Genomic DNA, 19,619 nt, shown 5'->3' with positions numbered 1-19,619 from the left:
GTTTAACACTGGTGGAGCTGCCCTTAAACTAAATAAATAATATGTAAAACAAAATTACAAAAAATTAAGCAGGATGGCAACTTTTTCAAATCATGGCTACAGACAAGATCTCAGCGATCAACTTGATGAGTACCATGTTATTATTACTGATAGAAATGCTGGCCAACACAACAACAATAAGACAGAGGTTATAATACAACTGAATAATCTTTAAACAATCAATGACAAAACTGATAACTTCTAATGCAAATCCTACCACAGCCACACAGATCTGTACTGGACAGTTCTTTAAAATGTTTGCAGGTGTGTAGTATTGTGTAAGGCAGTACTGGCAGGTGGTACTCACAGACATGATGCGACTCGGTGTGTGTATCATGGACCTGGAACTGAAACCAAGGGTGTGGGCTAAGCTCTTTGTCTCAGGAAAGCTGTAGTCTAGACAAAGAGAAGAAAGAAAAAATAGTTGTGTCATTGATCAAAATGCCACTGTGTCAAAAACGACTTAATATTCAGAAGGTCACCGCAGGTTATCTTTACTGCACTCATGTATATTTTCTTAGCTGTAAAGCCTGTGTAGTCTGGATCAATAATATTGGAAAACTTTTTTGTAAGTGGATCCATGTGACTAAGGATTAATTGATCAATGTTTAAGAAAGATAAGGTTTGTGGGAGCCACAATCAGTTAGGTTGATACCAGCTTTATGGATCACTGTTAATAATGAACTTCACCGTGTTTCAGACCATTGATCGTTATCTGACGTCTAGTCCAAGGCTTGTGTCAAAAGTGGTGTAACTTGCTCTTCAAACTCCTTATAGAATTCTGGAGGCACAGTCTCAAACTGCCAGCCTCTCTTGGAGACCCCTGATTTATGTTGTGTGTGTGTGTTAGAATGCTAACATTTGGTAATTAGCACTAAAGCTGGAGATATACTTGCTTTTGACCAGGTGTTCGCATAGACGATTTGTTCCTTGCATCTTCAGGACACCTGATTTCTGAGGACATGCATAACCAATGTTTCAAACAAGGCAGGATATGCAGAGCAGCCAAACTTGTTGTCAAAAACAAATATATCTCCTGCCTGAACAGAGTATCAATGGCATTAGTTTTTTAGCCCTCAATGAAGAATCAGGGAATCACTTCAGTCATTGCAATTCCAAGGTGGGACATAAATGTCTGTACCGATTCTGAGGCAATCCATCCACTAGTAACGGATTTCAATGCAGCAGTCAGTCAGAGGATTATTAGGATACACTGTCCGGGGAACCTTATATAGACTGAACACTATAACCACATGTATCAACACTCTCAGACTTTAGAGCACAGTAAACTGTTAAATATCATATAAGTGAGCTGCTGAGTTGAACAGGGAGAGGAAGGGGGAGCGGAGCCTGTCCAAAATGCTTGAAGAAAAACAACACACCATCAGACCAGCAGGACGGAAGGAAGGAGGGGGGGAGTGGTACTGGGAGGGGAGCTGGGCTGCATGCCTGAGCATTAGCATCACCCGGTCAGAGGTCAGGGAAGGTATGCTCATACAGGACCACCACAATAAGTAGAACACAGACAGCATTTTAGGGACTTTAAGCAGTGAGGGTAGAGGGACAGCTAAACATTCCAACGGGTTGTCGTGGTTGTGCAAAACGAATATCACTAAGCAACATTTAACTCTTTCCTCGGCTACTTCTATAACTAACTTTGGCATTCTCCCCTAGTAGACTGCTGGACTACAACGTCAGGAAGGATCGAGGTAGAATTGTGCATGCTCAGTTTGGAGCTTTGTTTTGTTGAACGTCGTAGCAGTCCCCTAAACCTATGCTACTTAAAGTCCATATTACCAACAATATAAACAGAACTGGAATCTCTTTTTTTGTGTAAAATTTGCCTGTGCACCTTTCTGTTAGCACGGACCTTCCCATGCCACCTTGTTTAAGAACGACTGGCTTCAAAAGCGATGCTATCTGGCAGATATATTCAGCAAACTGAACCAACTGAATGTGTCTGCAGGGCAAGGACAGCAGCATATTGAACCTGTATGACAAGGTGGGTGATTTCCTGAAGGAATCTGTGAAAACGCACATGTGCAGAGGGTGATTTAAGTCAATCATAAATTGACATTTGATCAACTTGATTGGTGGTTTTAATTCACCAATCAAGAAACCCAGTTCTCTTGTCTAAAGTAGAAAGCTGGTGGATGTGCTGTCTCACTGTGGCGTACAGATGCAGTCTGACACGTCCACTCTAACACAGTTTTGGGTGTGTGTGAAGAAGGAGCACCCTGAGCTGGCTCACATATTTGTGTGAGGCCTCCTTTTATACAATGACTGATAAAAACAGAGCAGAGAAACAGAAACTGCCTGGAAAAGAGTGTGATCACCACAGTTGCCTCCCTGTCACCAAGAATGATAAAGATCCTCGGTTAAGTTCAAGGCCATGTTTGTCGCTAAACTGTAAGTGTAACTAATCAAGACAGAGTTCAATGTGATGGATTCTAATTATCTTAAATGGAGCATTTATGTGTTTTTTTTCAGTTACAAGGTTGTTGTTGATTAAATCAGTTACTGATGGTACTGATAGTATTGGCTGAAAAATGTTTAAAAAAGAAATGACCTAATTGAAAAAGTTTGAGAACCGTTGGCAAAGCAAATATCTAGACGTTTCTATCAGGCTGTGTGTGAACAAATTCACACTCACATTCCATGAGAAATCAAGAACATGGGGGCGTTGCTATATAAAGATTAAGCATGTTTTTAATCAACTCAAGTTTTATGACTGTAATTAAGCCCATCTCCCAAGATGAGACTGTTTTCTCTTTCGTTTCTGCAAAACAAGAAGCCTCTCAGTGATTTATGTGTGCAGCTCCCGTCTATCCAGCCAAGCTCCGATCTTTGCCACAAACTCTTTTTCAACTAAAGCTCCAATTTCTGTCCCATGATATCCAAAAAGCAACCTTGGCCTCCAGCATTAGTCTGAAGTGAACTCAGTAATACCAGGGCTCCCACTCTTATCTAGAGATCATTTTCCAGGTTTTTTCCAGGACATTTTCAGTGACGATGGCACGAGACAAATGACAACCAAGTCACCAAAGCAAGGAAATCATTTCCTGGAGATGGCAACTATACCAATATTTGCTGGTAATTGTTTTCCCAACTGTTAAATTTAATCAGACCTATTCAATTTTCTCTGTTGTTTAGTCCTCAAGTTTTACGGCCCAGTGAAAAATAACAGACACTCAGTATGACAGCAGGTCTTACGCCACTGACCAAAGTACAGAGCAGTCTAAAATAAACTCTGATAACATGCTGTGAAGAGGAGATTGGAAAGGAATGTTCAACACACGAGGTGGTCAATGAGCTCAGGAGGGGTGTTGAAACAGCTCACTCTTTTTTACATTACAAACGAAAGACTGGAGTCATCACCTCCTGTTCATCGCACTCATCCACAAAGCATCTCTTCTGACTGCACTAACTTCTGTCTAAGTTAGTCCGGCCGCGCCATCTGTTTCCTTTGTTTTAATTCTCAGTGTGGCTGCACTGCATCTACGTCATGTTGTCTTCAGAACACACTGTGTGGAAAACCCTTTTGGCTCATTCGATCCCATTCAACTTTAAATGTCAAACAAAACAAATTTAAGCCACAATAGGGAATGAGTTGAGTTGATGAGAGGTGAAATGTGTGATAATTGTCCAGATGTAATGAATGAAACATGGTATGGACCAAACTGATGTCACATCATCAGGATTTGATTTCAATAGTTTTTTGAGGGAAAATGAAAATTCTGATTCTAAAATAATAATGTCCATTAATCTGGAATCATTTTGCATTCACAGTATCTGTCAAATAATCGCAATATGATTTTATTTTTTAATCATATCATGCAACCCTAGTTTGGAGTGTTGTTTGTGAACGTCCCCAGAAATTAAAGTCGCGTGTCTGCAAGATGGAATATGCACAATGTCTTTGTGTATGTGTGGTTAGAAAGCATGTATATATCTGTGGCCTGAGGGGCACTTTAAACAAAGCCACACCTACAGTTCATGTATGTATATGGCTTTTCAAGCAAAAACACATTCTAATTTCACCGTGACTTCACTTCTGTACTGCATGTACTCTTGAAACTCTTGAAACTTGAAATTTGACACAGTGAATCAAGTCTCAAACACCTTCACATCCATCTTGGACCTTCCAGTGAGCTCATCAGACGTCCTGCTCTACATCTATTCCATCCAGATCTACAGCTGCTCTTCACCCCTTCACCACCCCAAGTGTGTTGGCTCCATTGCGTTGGTGTTCCTGTACAGCTCATGGCATCACAACCCCCTTGAAACATGACATCACAAGCATCTCTTTCAATTTAGTCGCTCCTGATTGAATTTTCAGTTATGTGTTTTGTTGTTAATGAGTTTAAACAACCTAGTATTGTAATCTAACACCAAAAAACATCTTTATACAGTATTAGTAATGAAAATGATATTGTTATTTCGCAAAACAGGAGATTCAGTCTGATGAAATGTGATCTCAAGATGTGCAGTTCGTCATTAATGACACACAGCTTATATGCAGCCTTCAGCCGACATCCTGACTCCCTCATGGGTCAAACTGGAATCCTGTTCTCTTATCAGACAGAAGGAGGAGATTTCTCCTTCCACTCCCATACTTTTCTTTTGAAAAGACTAACACAGGTCATGATCCGGTCTTCGATGGGAAAGATTTGGATTATCTGAACCTCGCAGGCTGATTGGCCACTATTATAAACATGCATGTGTCAAGACAAAGACCATGAGGTGTTCTGTGTTTAATAATCACTATTGGATCTTAATGAATAGAAAACTACTTGTTGTTCAACATGTGAACATGTTTAACTCTAAACTTTCCTGACTGGAACCTGTGATGTCATGACAGTTTCCATAGGAAGGAAAAAAAACAGGAAATGACCAGGAAATAACACACTGGCAGGTTTTCACAGCAGACAGGTGTCTATCTGTGTATCATAGTAATAAATATATAATAATACATTTTTTCTGTAAAAATCTGTAAAATGGTAAGAATTAATGCCTTTTTAAAGTAGAGCTTCAACGTTTAGTCAATAAATCAATTAGTTCTTAAACTAATCTCCAATATTATTTTTTAGGAAATAAAAAAGTCAAAATTCTTTTTTTTCTTTTCTGCTTTCTTCTCCTCTCTGACAGTTAACTGGATATCTTTTGGATGTGGACAAAACAAGTCATTTGAGGGCATCTTGAGCTTTGTGAAACACTGATCAACATCATTTTATAGACCAAACAACTCATCAATTAATAGAGACAATAATCTACAGATAAATCAATAATGAAAATAATTGTTAGTTTGTAAAGCCTTAGAGAAATAATAATACAATCCAGGAATAAAAAGACTCTGGGCTCTATCTTACACTCGACGCAACGCAACGCACAGTGCAGCGTAAGTGTCATTGTGTCAAGTGGCAGCGCTCCTTCTCCTCCTCCTCCTCCTCCTCCTCCTCCTCAGTTAAATATCAGTGTATTTTTTCATATGCAGTCAGAGTTGTTGATGGGACGGATGATTGTGTAACAGCGGGGAAGAGGATCCCTGTTGCTCAGTGAAGACAAGTGCTACTGTTTAGTATGTGTCCTGGTGTACCTGGCTCTTAAAGGGAATGAGAGACGACACTCAGATTGGTTTAATTTATGTTCCACCTAAAACACACACATGACTAATTCAGAGCCTAAATACCACCTCTGTGTGCCGTGTGCTGCACTCTGCGCCCAGATTATCCACCGTTTCACTAGCAGAATGGACTTGGACACGCCCTAAACGCACTAGCGCCCTGCGCTTTAGACCAAGTGCTACAGACTGTCTAAATAGGGCCCTCTGTCTTACACCTTTATCATCCCTCTGAGGAGGCTTGCGATGAACCACAATCACAAGCATGTGCATGTTAAGCTTTAACACAGGGATGCTACAGCTCTCTTAGTGCACCACTGCCACGACATGTTACAGCTTTAATCAGAGTTAGATTATGACCAACTCAGTGCTGAACAGGGGGCTTTGTTTAGTTGATCACTGAGCTGAGTGAATGTAAGAGTCAGATTTCTGAAAAATAATGACGAAATGGAATTTCAAAATTCCCCATCATCTGTTTCCTGCATGTTGTCTGTGTAACACATTTCCCATCTTGGTTGCATAACAGCTCAGGTTCACATCTGCTGTTTTGTGTTGAGATTTTAATGACCTTGACCATCAGAGTAATAGTGTGTTGACGTGTTGATGTGTTCCGGCCCTCCGCCCTCTGAACAAAAAAATTATTATTGATGATTTGTCACATTAGCTTCATTCTGTCCAATTATGTCGACATCTTCGCAAATTCAGGAGGTACAGTTCTTACAAAAGAACGATACAAACTGAAGCAGCAGAAGCATTACATTTCCCAGAATGCAACCGGATAGCGTCTCTCTTCCATTACCTCAAAACATTTACCAAGCTCTGGATTTCTGCACACCCTCAATAAATAACATAAGGGATTCTTCCATAATTCAGTTTTCAGCAACTGACATGAGTAACAGGAATTGTTCAAGGAGCCTCAGGTGAACGCTTTTCAGCCGGGTCCCTTCTGCCAGCATGACTTCTCTGGAGCAACACCAGGAGCCCCCTCTGGGTGCAAACACTCTACAGTTGCACAAGCAAAATAGAGTAAGACTGCATAACTTAATCTGAGTTTAATGTTTAATGAGGCTCAGCCGCCTCCAAGTGAACACGGCTGGACACCAGACTGGGATTGAACACAGGCTCCAGGACCAACGAATATCAGTTTGAAACAAGATGATACAGTACAGAGTTGATTTACAGCGGCTCTGATCGGGACAAGGACAGTAGCAGATTAAGTATCAAAGTCCCAGCTGAAAGTATGGAGGCTATCAGACTATCACCTCCTGCAGTATGAAGTGGTACGAGACAGGACAGGTGCTAGTGTGTGCTAACTTCAGTAGACATACCTGCAGAACAGTAAATATAAGTCACTGACATAAGGTCAAGCTGCTGTCATTTTACACTCTGTTGATAATGTTAGTTCAGTTTTTGATTCTGGTCATATCTTACAAATTGCCCCCCAGTGACTGGCATGCACCTTGGTTTTGTTTCCTATTGGAAACTGTCACTTTAACATGGTTACATGAATTAATATCTTTATAAGAACAATACTCAATGTCACGTAGTCACAAACCAACAAGAACGATCACGTTAAATATGTTAGCATTTGTCAGCCAATTGTTTTGGCTCTTCTGACCACAACTTTATGCTTCAACCTCAGTTCCAGCAGCAGCAGACACCTGTGTTCACCAGAGGCTCTAATAAACCCACCGCACACTACCTGCCCAGCACCAGACAGCACTCACACATGGTTTGCAACAACCTGGTGAATCATAGTGGAGCGTTTAAAGAGTCATTTTACTGGTAGAGACCAAAACAGAGTGATAAGGAATTTTATAGTCATTATCATCAGTTTGATAGACAATTAAATCAAGGCTAATGTCGCTGTGTGTCTGCTGGATGTGTGAGCAATTTTACCACAACATCTTTATCAGATGATAATGTGTCACTGTTGTCTTCACAGCTTGTTGCAGCTCTACGTCTTCCTTCACTTCACTGTAGTTTCTTTTTGTTTCACTAGCCAATCTCTTTTCTTGTTATATGTTGCGGTCGGTGATATAAAATCACTATTCAATATCAAAATATTATTTTTCATAGAGAAATGAAATATTTAACAGAAATATGATTTAAAACAAACAAGTTAAACCACCTGAGACAAACCTGTGATGTTTCTTAACATTTCTGTCTGTTTGTTTTAAGTGTTTTTCATGATGAATATGCAGGTGAAGGTGTCATTAACAAGTTCAAAGCAGTCTTATTTTGTTAACGGATGTGCTCACCTGTTGATCCGATCACTGAGTCGTCCAGTTTGGGCAGGGAGGAGGACTTCTTCTTCTCAGCCAACCGCATCCGGACCTGCTCCCGGACCCTCCGAGCTTTAGCGACCGGGTCCGCAGACGGCCCGTCCGAGGGAACCACATAAGCGGTGCAGGAGGAGTTGGGCTGCAGGGCGGACAGAAAGCAGCCCTCCGCCACCGCCACACTCATCATCACAGCGGCAGATCAACACCTTCACCCGGCCAGAGGAACAGAGCAGCAGTGGACCGGACGGGCGCGGCTGCTGGACTGACTGGATCTGTTGAGTGTCCGCTACGAAATGGAGATCCGTCAGCGGTCCGACTGGATGTAGGCGGGACCTGCAGAGCTGCGACCAAAACCCACCTATGACTGACAGGACAGGACGGGACAGGACAGGATGCAACTAGAGCAACAGTGTGGAGACATAAGTTTTATATATTATAACAGAAAGAGGGAATGTTGTTCATGACCTCATCTGGTAACATGTCCTGCATCATTACAGCGTTTATGGTTATGTTTAGGCACTGACAGCACTTGGTTAAAGGGACAGTTCACCCAAAATCAACAACGCTGTGGCCAGTTGTTTCAATTCAACATTTCAAATTGTACTTTTTTATTTACTCACTTTGTTAACTATGTATAAAATTACTGATCAAGTCACTTGATGGCCCATTATCTGCCATATAGGCCTATTTACCATGACAAAGACTGTTGCAGAAGTGAATGTTGGGTAGCCAACAGGAAAGACTGATGAAAGTCAGACAACCGGTCTGATGACAGTGTTATTCTTCACCTGTGTGGTGATTCTTTATCATCTGTGATCACTGACATGTTCATGAAGATGTGATGTTGGCCTGAGGCTGGAGGTTGAACTGCTAAAGTTTGATGTATGTGTGACTTTGCTGACTCCCACTGGTACGATCAACAATTACACAGTGGCAGACAATGCACCCTGATGATATTGTTAATGAGTTGTACTCATGCTGATTTTGTCAAACCACTTTGTTTTCATAAAGAGTGATTTGTATGGAAGGCAAGAGCGACTGTGAATGCAATAATTTTTTAAAAAGCTGTTATCTCGTGATCACAAGTTAATGATTTGGTTATCTCACAATAATAAAGCTTGTTATCTTGTGATAAAGGCTCATTTAGCTCATTATCTCTAGAAAACAAAAGGCAGGTTTCTTGAGATAACGAGATAATTCATCACAAGAAAAAGACTTTTGTTCTCTCCAGATAATTATGCAGAATCCAAATATGGGTGTCATTTGAACACACTTGATTTCAGCCTTCAAGATGACTGTCACAACTGTCTGGGAGGATTCATAACTCCTCAAACTCCTTAAATGATGATAGCTGATGTGAATTTTTTTTATCTCTGACTGAAAGACTCGATGGTTTCAACTTTAATCAGTTGCTTGCTACAGTTGTCAAGAAGACACCATCTTATTACATAATAAGTAAGGAGCAAATGACCTTTTGTTTTGTCCTTTTGACGTGGTGTTTCTAGGCCTCCGTATATTTGATCACTATCTTTCACTATTTTCTCTTTGTTGTTAACATGTAAATGAGAACAATTGCATCTTCAGCTCCAATTTATTAAACCATGGTACCGATGGTCATAGAGTGGGGATAACGGTTTAATGGCTGAGACTTGAGTAACCTGGTTACTATCAGTTACTACTCACGTCTGTCCAACTCGTGACCAGACAGGCTGTGATGCCACAGTTTAACTAGTCACTAAAGAAGTTTTAGCAGTTTCCATGGTGTTCAGGTGTTGCAGTGTGTACCGGAATATTTATGAAAACTACCTAAAACACGAATGTTAATGCACAAAATTTTGCATTTGTATATGTACACAGAGTTTTTACTTGATTATAGAGGAAAATAAGAACAACCCCAGGTTTGTTTTCAGCACTGAAGCCAGGCTGACAGAGTCATACCTCTACTGATCCTTGTATTCCTATAACCCTCAGCAGTAATGACTTTATGGGCTTCTTTAATGATAAAATTCTACTTATTAGAGACAAAATTCATCACCTTCTGACCTCAGATGGCATCAGTCTAGCCTCTAACACAGAACCCTCAGAAACAGCTGTGAAACCAGATATATATCTAGAATTCTTTTCTAACATTGACCTTCACCAACTAACTTCAATGATTTCTTTATCTAAGCCATCAAAGTGTCTGTTAGACCCAAGCCCAACTAAATTGCTTAAAGAAGTTTTACCTTACTTAGCACTTCTATACTGGACATGATCAATCTGTCCAATTAACAGGATATGTACCACAGTTCTTTTAAAGTAGCTGTAATTAAACTGCTTCTTAAAAAGAAGACACCTGATCCAGACATTTTAACCAACTATGGACCCATATCTAACCTCCCCTTTTTCTCTAAGATTCTTGAGAAAACAGTTTCCAGTCAGCTGTGTGGATTTCTACATAACAATAGTTTATATGAGAATCTCCAATCAGGTTTTAGAGTGAGTCATCGTTCCTGTGGAACCATCTTCCAGTGTCGGTTCTGGAGGCAGACACCCTCTCTACGTAATACTTTCCTTTTTTGATAAATCCTATAGTAAGGGGCTGCACAGTCTCTTAGCTATGCTGTCATAGGTCTGGACTGCTGGGAGATTTCCCACGATGCACTGAGCTTTACTCTCTCTCTCTATCTGTACACATTGTCTCATTAATACATGTTACTGACTTGGCTTCTTCCCCGGAGTCTCTGTGCTCTCTAGTCTCTCTCTATGGATGGTGGTTGGCCCTGCTGTTGCAGTCCTGCTTGACTTCTAGTATCATTATCATCATCATCATCATCATGATGATGACAATTATTATTATACTTTTATTATTATTAATATTCATATGTCAATTAGTAAAGCTGTTATAACTACTGTGGCTGCTGTAATCCCCCTCTACCCGTCTCTCCCACTGCCTCTCTCTCTCTCTCTCTCTCTCTCTCTCTCTCTCTCAACCCGACCGGTCGAGGCAGATGACCACCCACCATTGAGTCCAGTTCTGCTCTGAGGTTTCTGCCTGTTAAAAGACAGTGTCACCAAGTGCTTGCTCATGGAGGAAATGTTTGGCCTCTGTAAATAAACTAATCAGGGAGTATGGTTTAGATCTGCTCAATCTGGAAAGTGTTAAGAGATTACTTTTGTTGTGAATTAGTGTTATACAAATAAAGATTGATTGATTGATTGAAGTATTTGACCAGTCCAATGCATCACGGATATCCACACCAAATTTGATGCCATTTATCTAATATTTGTCGACAATGGACCAACAGGAGAGACCAACATTGCCATGCTGCTAACATGACTAAAAACATTTTAGCCTGATGGTGGTGCAAGAGGAAACCTCACAGTGGGTCTAAAATGAAGAGAGTTGATCTTCATGTGAGCAAACATCTGCTTAGTGAATTCCTCTAAGTGTGTTTGTAAGTTATTTCCATTGTCATAAAAGACATCTGTCATCAACATTAGTAAACCAATCATGTTACAAGTCTGTATGTTACGCAAGATCTTGAAAATAATCAACCTTTTCCAGACCTAAAAGATTACTGGAACCAGCAAAAGGGACCAGGAGGAGGGTGGAGTCAAGTTCAAATGGTTATCAAGTTTAGCTAACATGCTCAGCTGATGTGATGTTTCAGACAAACAGCTACAATGTGATGTCATCTCAAAACCCTCCCAAAGTTCACTGAGGTAATTGCATGGTAAATAAAAAGCTCATGAGAAGTGGAAATGTCCAATGGTTTGATGAAAATGTGTAAAAATTGTGCTATGGCATTCACACCACTATCAAAACACCAAGCATGGGGACCTGTTTAGGAAGAATGCTGTTCACCCCTTGAATTCACAAATACTAGTGAAGCTAGATAGATATTCCCCATATATAATTTATTGTTCTTTTATCAATATTTCAAATCAAGAGCATTGCGAAATAAGCACAGTTTTCCTGTAGATGGGGTGGTTGTTCAATGGCCCAGGAATGTGGAAATAACCTCATCACCTCAGGCTAACATGAGAAATACTTGGGGGAGATTACTGCAAACAGTGAGGGGAGCAGTAATGTGCCAGGAGCAGAGAGGCTCAGGGAGGGATTCATGCAGCCTGTCTGAGAAACAATCCTGCCAGGAATGAGACCATGAGGCTTTCACACAAACCTACAGAGAAACCACTGACACTGAGACTGGGTGTGGATGTAACGAGGAGTGTGTTGGAGTGGCTTTTTTTAGTAACAGCACACACACAAACACACACACCCTCATCATGACCTCTTACTTTAACCTCATGAACACATGAATGATTATTTTGTACTTTTTGGGTTAGTTAAAGGCTATTCTTCTTGTACTTTTGAAGTCTGTGGCAGCCAGTGTTAGTCAAATTCATTTTTAAATGTTTTTAATTTAATTTAATTTTCCTTTTATAGAAAACAGAACATTCCTGAACAATGGAAGGTAGGAACCTCTTACCGAAAAATTGAAAATAACATTTGGAGTTTTAATTTTCACTTTCAAATTGGCCGAAAAGTGTAACCTAAACCTGAAAATGAAATTGTGAACCTGATTTCTGAATTTTGTCCACTTTCATCTTGTTTTGATAAAAATTCAATCTTATCTGTCTTTTTCATGGTTATTTTCATTATGGCCAGTTTCATAATGGTTGACTTTGACAGGTTTTAGACAGGAGGCCTGGGAGAATCTTGCCATTCTGAAAACTGCAATTGTGTGCCTGGTAGAAAATGAAACGTCAAAATTTACACTCAATTTCATTATCATTAGAGTAGCATTATGCTTTGTGGCATTGAACATTGTCAGTTTGTCAGTTAAGAATTTACTTTTGATTTTGCAAGTAATAAGACTTATTGGTGTGAAAATGTTAAACTGATTAAACAGTTACATTTTAAACTTGGCAGTCAGGCCTCCATATAATTCTGCTACAATACATAGAACCAGTGCCATTTTCAGAAACACCTTAAGGCTAAGATACTCTTTGCTATATTAAAGGTCTATGGGCTCAGAAGATCTTAGCTTGAAGATATTTTTTAAAACAAACCAATTAATCATAATATTAGCAAACCTGCTTAACAAAGTGATGTGAAGCACTTGACATGTTCGAGAGGTGTTGTTGAACTGGAATCTGTTTGTCATTTGTTTTAAACATTGTTTACTTGTTTTCACTGCTGATGAGGCACAGATAGTTTTCATCAGGATAGAGAGTCGGTGTTGGAATTCAGAGCATCCAGAACTAACGCTGACAGCTATTTGTCTCACAGTGAGAAATTATTAATCTAACTGTGAGAAATTACTGCATGTGTAGAGACAAACCAGCAGCATACCGAGGGTGGGGTGGGACAGTGTGCTAACTTTTGTCTTGGTTGGTTGCCAGTGTGAAACATGATGAGATATTCGTACAGCACACAATTAAGAGTGGGAATACAGCATTGGTAAGCTTATAGTATATTTTAAATTCAAACAACTGCATTCTGTATCATACACTTCATACATTATAATCAGATGATTAACAAATTCACTCGTTGGAAAAAAGAAGATATACATTCAAAATAAGGGTGATGTGCAATATATTTATAACATGTGTAAAGTGTACTTTGATTTTTACTTCCACCCTTCTCGTGTGTAACTTTTAAAATGTACAATGTGCTGGTTCTGATAGCATCCATATACCACATGTTTGTAAATACAGCTGAGTGCTGTACCTTGTTGGCCACGTCAGTGTGAATACAGATTTAAAAAATGAAAGCAGAATGAAAAGTCTTAGTTCTGATTCACTTGTATTGCGTTGTCAGAGCGTCTGACAAATAATGTATTCAATGGTTTGTAACTTCAAAAGCATTCCTAGCACCAGATGGATTGTTGAAGCTCACCTGGATCCAATTGTCCATAGTCATAAAAAGCCTGCTCCTGAGAGTCAGACAGGCTGTCCTGTCTGACTCTCAGGAGAAGCCCCGGCTCGGTCTCATAACCAACCCTGGCTCTGTCTGTCTAAGGTGTTTAGATGCTGTACATGTAAACCTGGAAGTTCAATCATTCGGGCATGTAGTAGAAAGGGTCTGCATTTACAGGGTCACTGGATAGACCTAAAAAACTGAGCTTGTTGAGGCTGAGGGCAAAAGGTAATCATACTTTATTTTACTTTTAAAAGACTAAAGGATTTTTTACCCAGGAACCCTAGTCGAGAGGTTGGTTGCGGTTTATTTTTTTTATTTTTTTTTTATTGCAAAACCAGCACATAACATTCACTGTAACAGGTTGCTAAGTACATTTTAAATTTTAACCCAGCCCATCCCCCCCTCCACCAGCAACATCACAGTACATATACAGACAGGGACTACCGATTTTGACAATAAATCTTTAAGTCATCCATCAAATTAGTCCACATTGAGCTTGTGTTAGCTCGTGCATCATTTATTCTTGCTGATGATAGCTCCAGGTAAGAAATGTCCAAAAAAAACTCCAGAGCCAATGTATACTGGAAATATCATGAGGAGGCTTCCAGTGCTGTATAACAATCATTAATATCTTGAAGAGTAGTGGTATCTTTATCCTCCCAAGCTTTGTTTGTAAATTACTTCCCCCCAGATAGAAGATGATTATTGTTCCATAATGGAGAATATTTACACAACATTCTGAATTCCTCTGCCCCCCCTTAACACTTGTAGCACATATGTTAAAATTTAACCATAGTACAAACCTTCAACTTTGTCGGTGCTATTAACTATTGCTCTATTCTTCCATGACGAAACTCTATCCTCCTCCATCCAGTAAGTAAGACTTTTCAATACAAATGTCAAGTAATACAGGTTCAAATTTGGACAAAAAGTGCGACTTAGAGCCAAGGAATTTAATATTTCATTGGAAGGATGCAAAAGTGGACTTTTTTCCAGACTACTAAGGAGGTACAGGAGAAGAGAAACAAATTTACATTGGTTAGACACACATGCATGAAACAGTTGTGATATTCCATGCAATAACCAGCAGTGTTTTGGGTGACAGTCGGTGAAACAAAGCAGTGGTTTGAGGACGCAACAGCAGCGAAGAGGTGGGTCGATAACTATCACCCAGTATTGTAACACACGCTGTCGCTGATGTTACCAAATGTGAATAAGGGTCACCATGCCACTGTATTGGCCTAAACACTTTTGTACATGGTGTGGTTTATACAGAAATATTCAGCTGCTTAAGTATCTGTATGCCTCACTTTCATTTCATTGTATTTATAGTTACAGTATTATGTACTACTAGGCTAAACTTTTCACTTCTGGAGACAATCAAGTAGAACTCAATATATGCAACTGACATATATTATCATTATTATTATCAGTAATTTTATCTCCAATTTATTGGATAACATATACTTACGTATATAGCTCAGTTGGAGCGGCATCACTCGGAAGACCTCTGTACACATCAGGTGGACCATGGTTCTGTGGGGTGGAGTATGAGGGAGGTTTAAAGGGAGGGTTTGCTAGTAAGGAATGCCAGTCATTTTGTTCTTGTTCTGTACTGCACTGTGCAGGCGCTATACAGGTTACTCTTAACCTGTTCTGGAATTATATGCCAGATGATCATCACAGCTAGGTAGTAATGAGCGCTAGTGTGATTAAGATTTCATCTTGGAACGTAAACGGCTTGGGCTCATATGTGAAAAGATATAAGGTATTAAGCTGCCTGAAACAGCAGAGGAACTCAGATGTGGTGATGCTTCAGGAAACACATCTTTTGGGAAAAGATCCTCCAAGAATTCAAGACAGATGGTTTGGCTGGGCCTCTCATAACACTTTTAATTAAAAAAAGATCAATGTCAAGGTAGAGCATGAATTTAGAGACACGGACGGGCGAATAATTATACTTTTGGTTTATATTTTAGGACAAATGATAATTTTAGGGAACATTTATGCACCTAACGTGGAGGATCCAGACTTTTTTCTGAAACTCAAGAAGATAATTTGGGATTTTGGCAACTTTCCTGTCATTTTGGGTGGTGACTACAACCAAGTTCTTGATGTGTTCTTAGACAGACCCGGGTCTGGTATTGTTAGATCTTCCAGGACTCAGGATTCTATAAAGGCCTTGTGTAAAGATTTAGGACTACGTGATGCATGGAGACTTTTCAATCCAACTGCTTGAGATTACACATTCTTTTCAAATAGACATTGTCTTTTCTCCTACTGATTATGTTTTAGCCTCACATTCTTTGATTGAAAGCATTGGAGCCTGTAATATAGGCACATTATCGATGACAGATCACACCCCTATTGACCTTGTGATTGTGTTTGGAGTGACACAAGAAAGGTCTAAAAGTTGCGAATGAACACTAGTATTCTGCAGAATGAGAGCTCCTGTGAAAACCTTCAAAATCACATTCACACATTTTTTAAAATTAATAATGGAACTTCTGAACAGGCTAACGTGAAGGATGCTTTTAATGCATACATAAGAGGAGTTTTAATACAACAAACAGCACTGATAAAAAACAGGATAAATTAAAAGTCTCTAAATATATAATATCCAAGGTGATGCCTCTATCAAAATACTGTTACAGAAAGAACTTGGAAATTTCATTGGGTAGCAAATAATCTAAAATATCTGGGGATACTTCTGAATACAGGACTGGAGAATATGATTTGTGATCATTTCGGCCCAGTTTTAGTAAAGATACAGCTTCTCCTCAAGGGTTGGGACAAATTGCAGATTAACTTATGGGTAAGAATTCAAACTATAAAAATGGTTATAGCTCCCAAATTCAATTACCTTTTGAGCATGCTACCTCTGGGTATACCTGTGACCACATTTCAGAGTATAAAAAAATTGGCCAATTCATTTAGGCTGTGAAAAGGGGCAGGATGAAATTTACAAGACTACAGGCCAAAAGAGAGTACGGTGGGCTAAGACTCCCAAATATGAGAATTTATCAGGAAGCATTCATGGGCCCTCAGATAGTCTCCCCCTTTTTTCAAGTAGAGATGACAGACCTATGTTGGTAGATACAGAGTAAGAATTGAATGCCCCATTCAAGGCAGCAGACTTTTTAAGCCAGTATTTAAAAGATGATATCATGAACCCAGTAATTTCCCACACTAGGAATATCTGGTATCATATACACAAGAAAGAGGGATCACCTCCCTTCTTGGTGGAATCTACCAGGAAAGATTTTCCTGTGGAGAGAGTGGCACACTAAAGGGGTCAAGCATATTGGTTGTATATATCATAATAATACCTTCAGATCATTTGATGAATTGAGGTGAATTTAAAGTACTCAGTAGACTCTACTGGACACCTGTGAGAATGAATAGGGCAGGAATGAGTCAGTCAAACCTCTGCTGGCGATGCCACATGGAACAAGGCGATATAGTTCATATGTTCTTTAAATGCCCTAGATTAGCCACCTTTTGGCAGAGGGTCATGGAAAAGATCAGCAACAGCTTGGGTACTGATGTTATTCTTACCCCTGCTTTATGCCTTCTAAATAGCCTAAAGGGGAATGAAAGAATTGGTATGAAGAAGGCTCAGTGGCTGAAGGTTGCTCTTATTACAGCTAAGAGGGTCATACTCAGGCATTGGGCAAGGGGACACGACCCCACCCACTGTGAATGGCTAACAGCCCTTTCAGAAACTTCCTCTTATGAGAGATTGATATACAAAATAAACCAGAAAATTGACCCCTTTGTGGAAATTTGAGACCCCTTTTTTTTAACACAGATTAGGGAAAGATAATTCAGGTTAAATTTGTCATAAATATAATTTAAATCAAGCCTACAGTGCTCTATGGTTGACTGGCGGGGTGGGTTTAGGACTATGGGACGGGAGAAAATAGTTTCCTTTGAGATCAAGTTTCCATTTAGGCATCTTCTGTGTATACAGAGATGTATATGTATACTTTTTTAATTTTTAATTTTGTTAAATTAATGTGTTTTTTTTCTTTTTCAGTAATGTGTTAATTTACTTTATTCTCATTATTTTATTTATCTACTTCTGTTTTTTATTTCTCCTATTTTTATCTTTTATTTTTGTTGCTTTTGGTCCCATGTGTCCATCAATATCCTTTTGTGAGCTGTAAAGTAAACATACAAATGATAATTGAAATATATATGTATAAATGTATATATATTGACAAGAGTTTCCAACTTCTCTGTGCTGTTAAGTTTCCCATGGATCAGTTGTTGTGGGCTGGTGGCAGCACCCTGAGGTAACCCCTTCCACCCCCCCTAACAACTCGTCCCCCTACCATCCCTGTTAACACCTTACTTTGTAACATTTGTGAGTGTCACTTAGCAATGTCAAACACTGAACACTAACTGCTCCCCTCTTAACCCAAAAGATCAGTAAGCCCAGGTATTTCTCATAGACCATGACACAGAGAAAACTCCCGATCAATCCTACTAAATGGCTTCTCTGAAATCACTGGTGAGGAAATATTTTGTGTTCCCAGTGAATTACGTCGTCAATGTTCGTGTTGTCGACAAGAAAACCACAGATTGTAAGATATGCTATACGTGTGTAGCATACGCGTCCGCAGGCAACAAGACAAATATTGCAGGACATCTACGCAGGCATCATAAAGAAGTAGACTGAACTGAGAAAACACCGTTAACGCAAGCAACTCCTCTGTCCTTATTTAGAGCTAAACTTCCACAAAATTCAATTAAATGTTTTAATCGATTGAGGAAGCCAGCGCTGTGCCGCTACGTTCCTGCAGCCATGCCACACAGCAGCACAGCTGCTTCATCAGGACAGGTCTGCCGTCAAGAGGTGGCTGGTAATGTGAGCTGTGCACCATAAATCTTGTTTTCTAATGCTTACCAAGCTCCAGATTATTCAACAGAATGATTTCAATAATTAGACGCTATGTGTAGGAAGCATTTATTGTTGACGGCAGCATAGCTATCCACCGGCTAATAAGGCACAATGCCTAACATAAGCTAGTGTTAGCATCCTATTTTTTTTTATCTAACGATATGAAAATGCATAATGCAACCTCAGTTTGCTAACATTAGAACCATGAAGTGTAGTTACAGCCTGGTGACTTTGTTTGTAAAGCCCATAAATAAATAATATGTAATTATATCATAATTATTTTCATGCTGTGTAATGTCCGTGTTTTATCAGCTTCTGGGAAACAAGGACTGACGCACCTGACATTCTCATGTTTGTATACCCAGAACAAGAGGCTCTCTCTCCACTGGCCCCTTAGTCAACACCTGTGCCTCCCTGCTGCTCACAGTTTAACCTCCAGCCTCGCCATCGTTTTCAGGTAATGCACTCTTTTGTCTAGCATTAGCTGTGTATGTTCTTTAGCCAACAAAGCCACAGCATTTACCTAATGTAGGAGGACATATCAGATGCACCTCAGTATGATGCTGTCCAGTAAAACTTAACAGTGTGACTGTGACCTCTGTAATTGACATATAATTAAATGAACACATCCAGGACTGAATATCTGCAAAGCCTGAGCATTGTAAGCGTCATACAGGTGGTTGTATGGCAGGGCTGTCGTTGGCTCCGTTTTTGTTGTCTGTTGTTAGAAATACATTTTAATTTAGGACATTTTATTTCTGTTTTTGTTTCCAGAAAGCTTTTCATACTGCTGCAGAGGATGCCAGGATCATGTCTGTGGACTTTATATCTGCTTTGAACACCATCATCTCAGCTCCT

At 39.7% G+C, this 19,619-nt stretch overlaps 1 protein-coding gene across 1 annotated transcript in view; it reads right to left on the bottom strand.

Moving 5' to 3' along the window:
• LOC140995243 (plakophilin-3-like) overlaps positions 1-8,289 on the bottom strand; it is a 32,987-nt gene extending 24,698 nt beyond the window's left edge. The window contains exons 1-2 of the mRNA XM_073465211.1: positions 7,921-8,289; positions 347-435 (exon numbers count right to left, since the gene is read on the bottom strand). Coding sequence (XP_073321312.1) covers positions 347-435; positions 7,921-8,131 — 300 coding nt within the window. The 5' untranslated portion in view covers positions 8,132-8,289. The remainder of the gene's footprint in view (positions 1-346; positions 436-7,920) is intronic.
• Between the last annotated feature and the right edge of the window lie 11,330 nt (positions 8,290-19,619).

Source organism: Pagrus major, chromosome 4 (assembly GCF_040436345.1).
Source record: "Pagrus major chromosome 4, Pma_NU_1.0".
In the NCBI taxonomy this organism is placed as follows: domain Eukaryota; kingdom Metazoa; phylum Chordata; class Actinopteri; order Spariformes; family Sparidae; genus Pagrus; species Pagrus major.
This window is presented reverse-complemented; position numbering and strand designations above follow the sequence as displayed.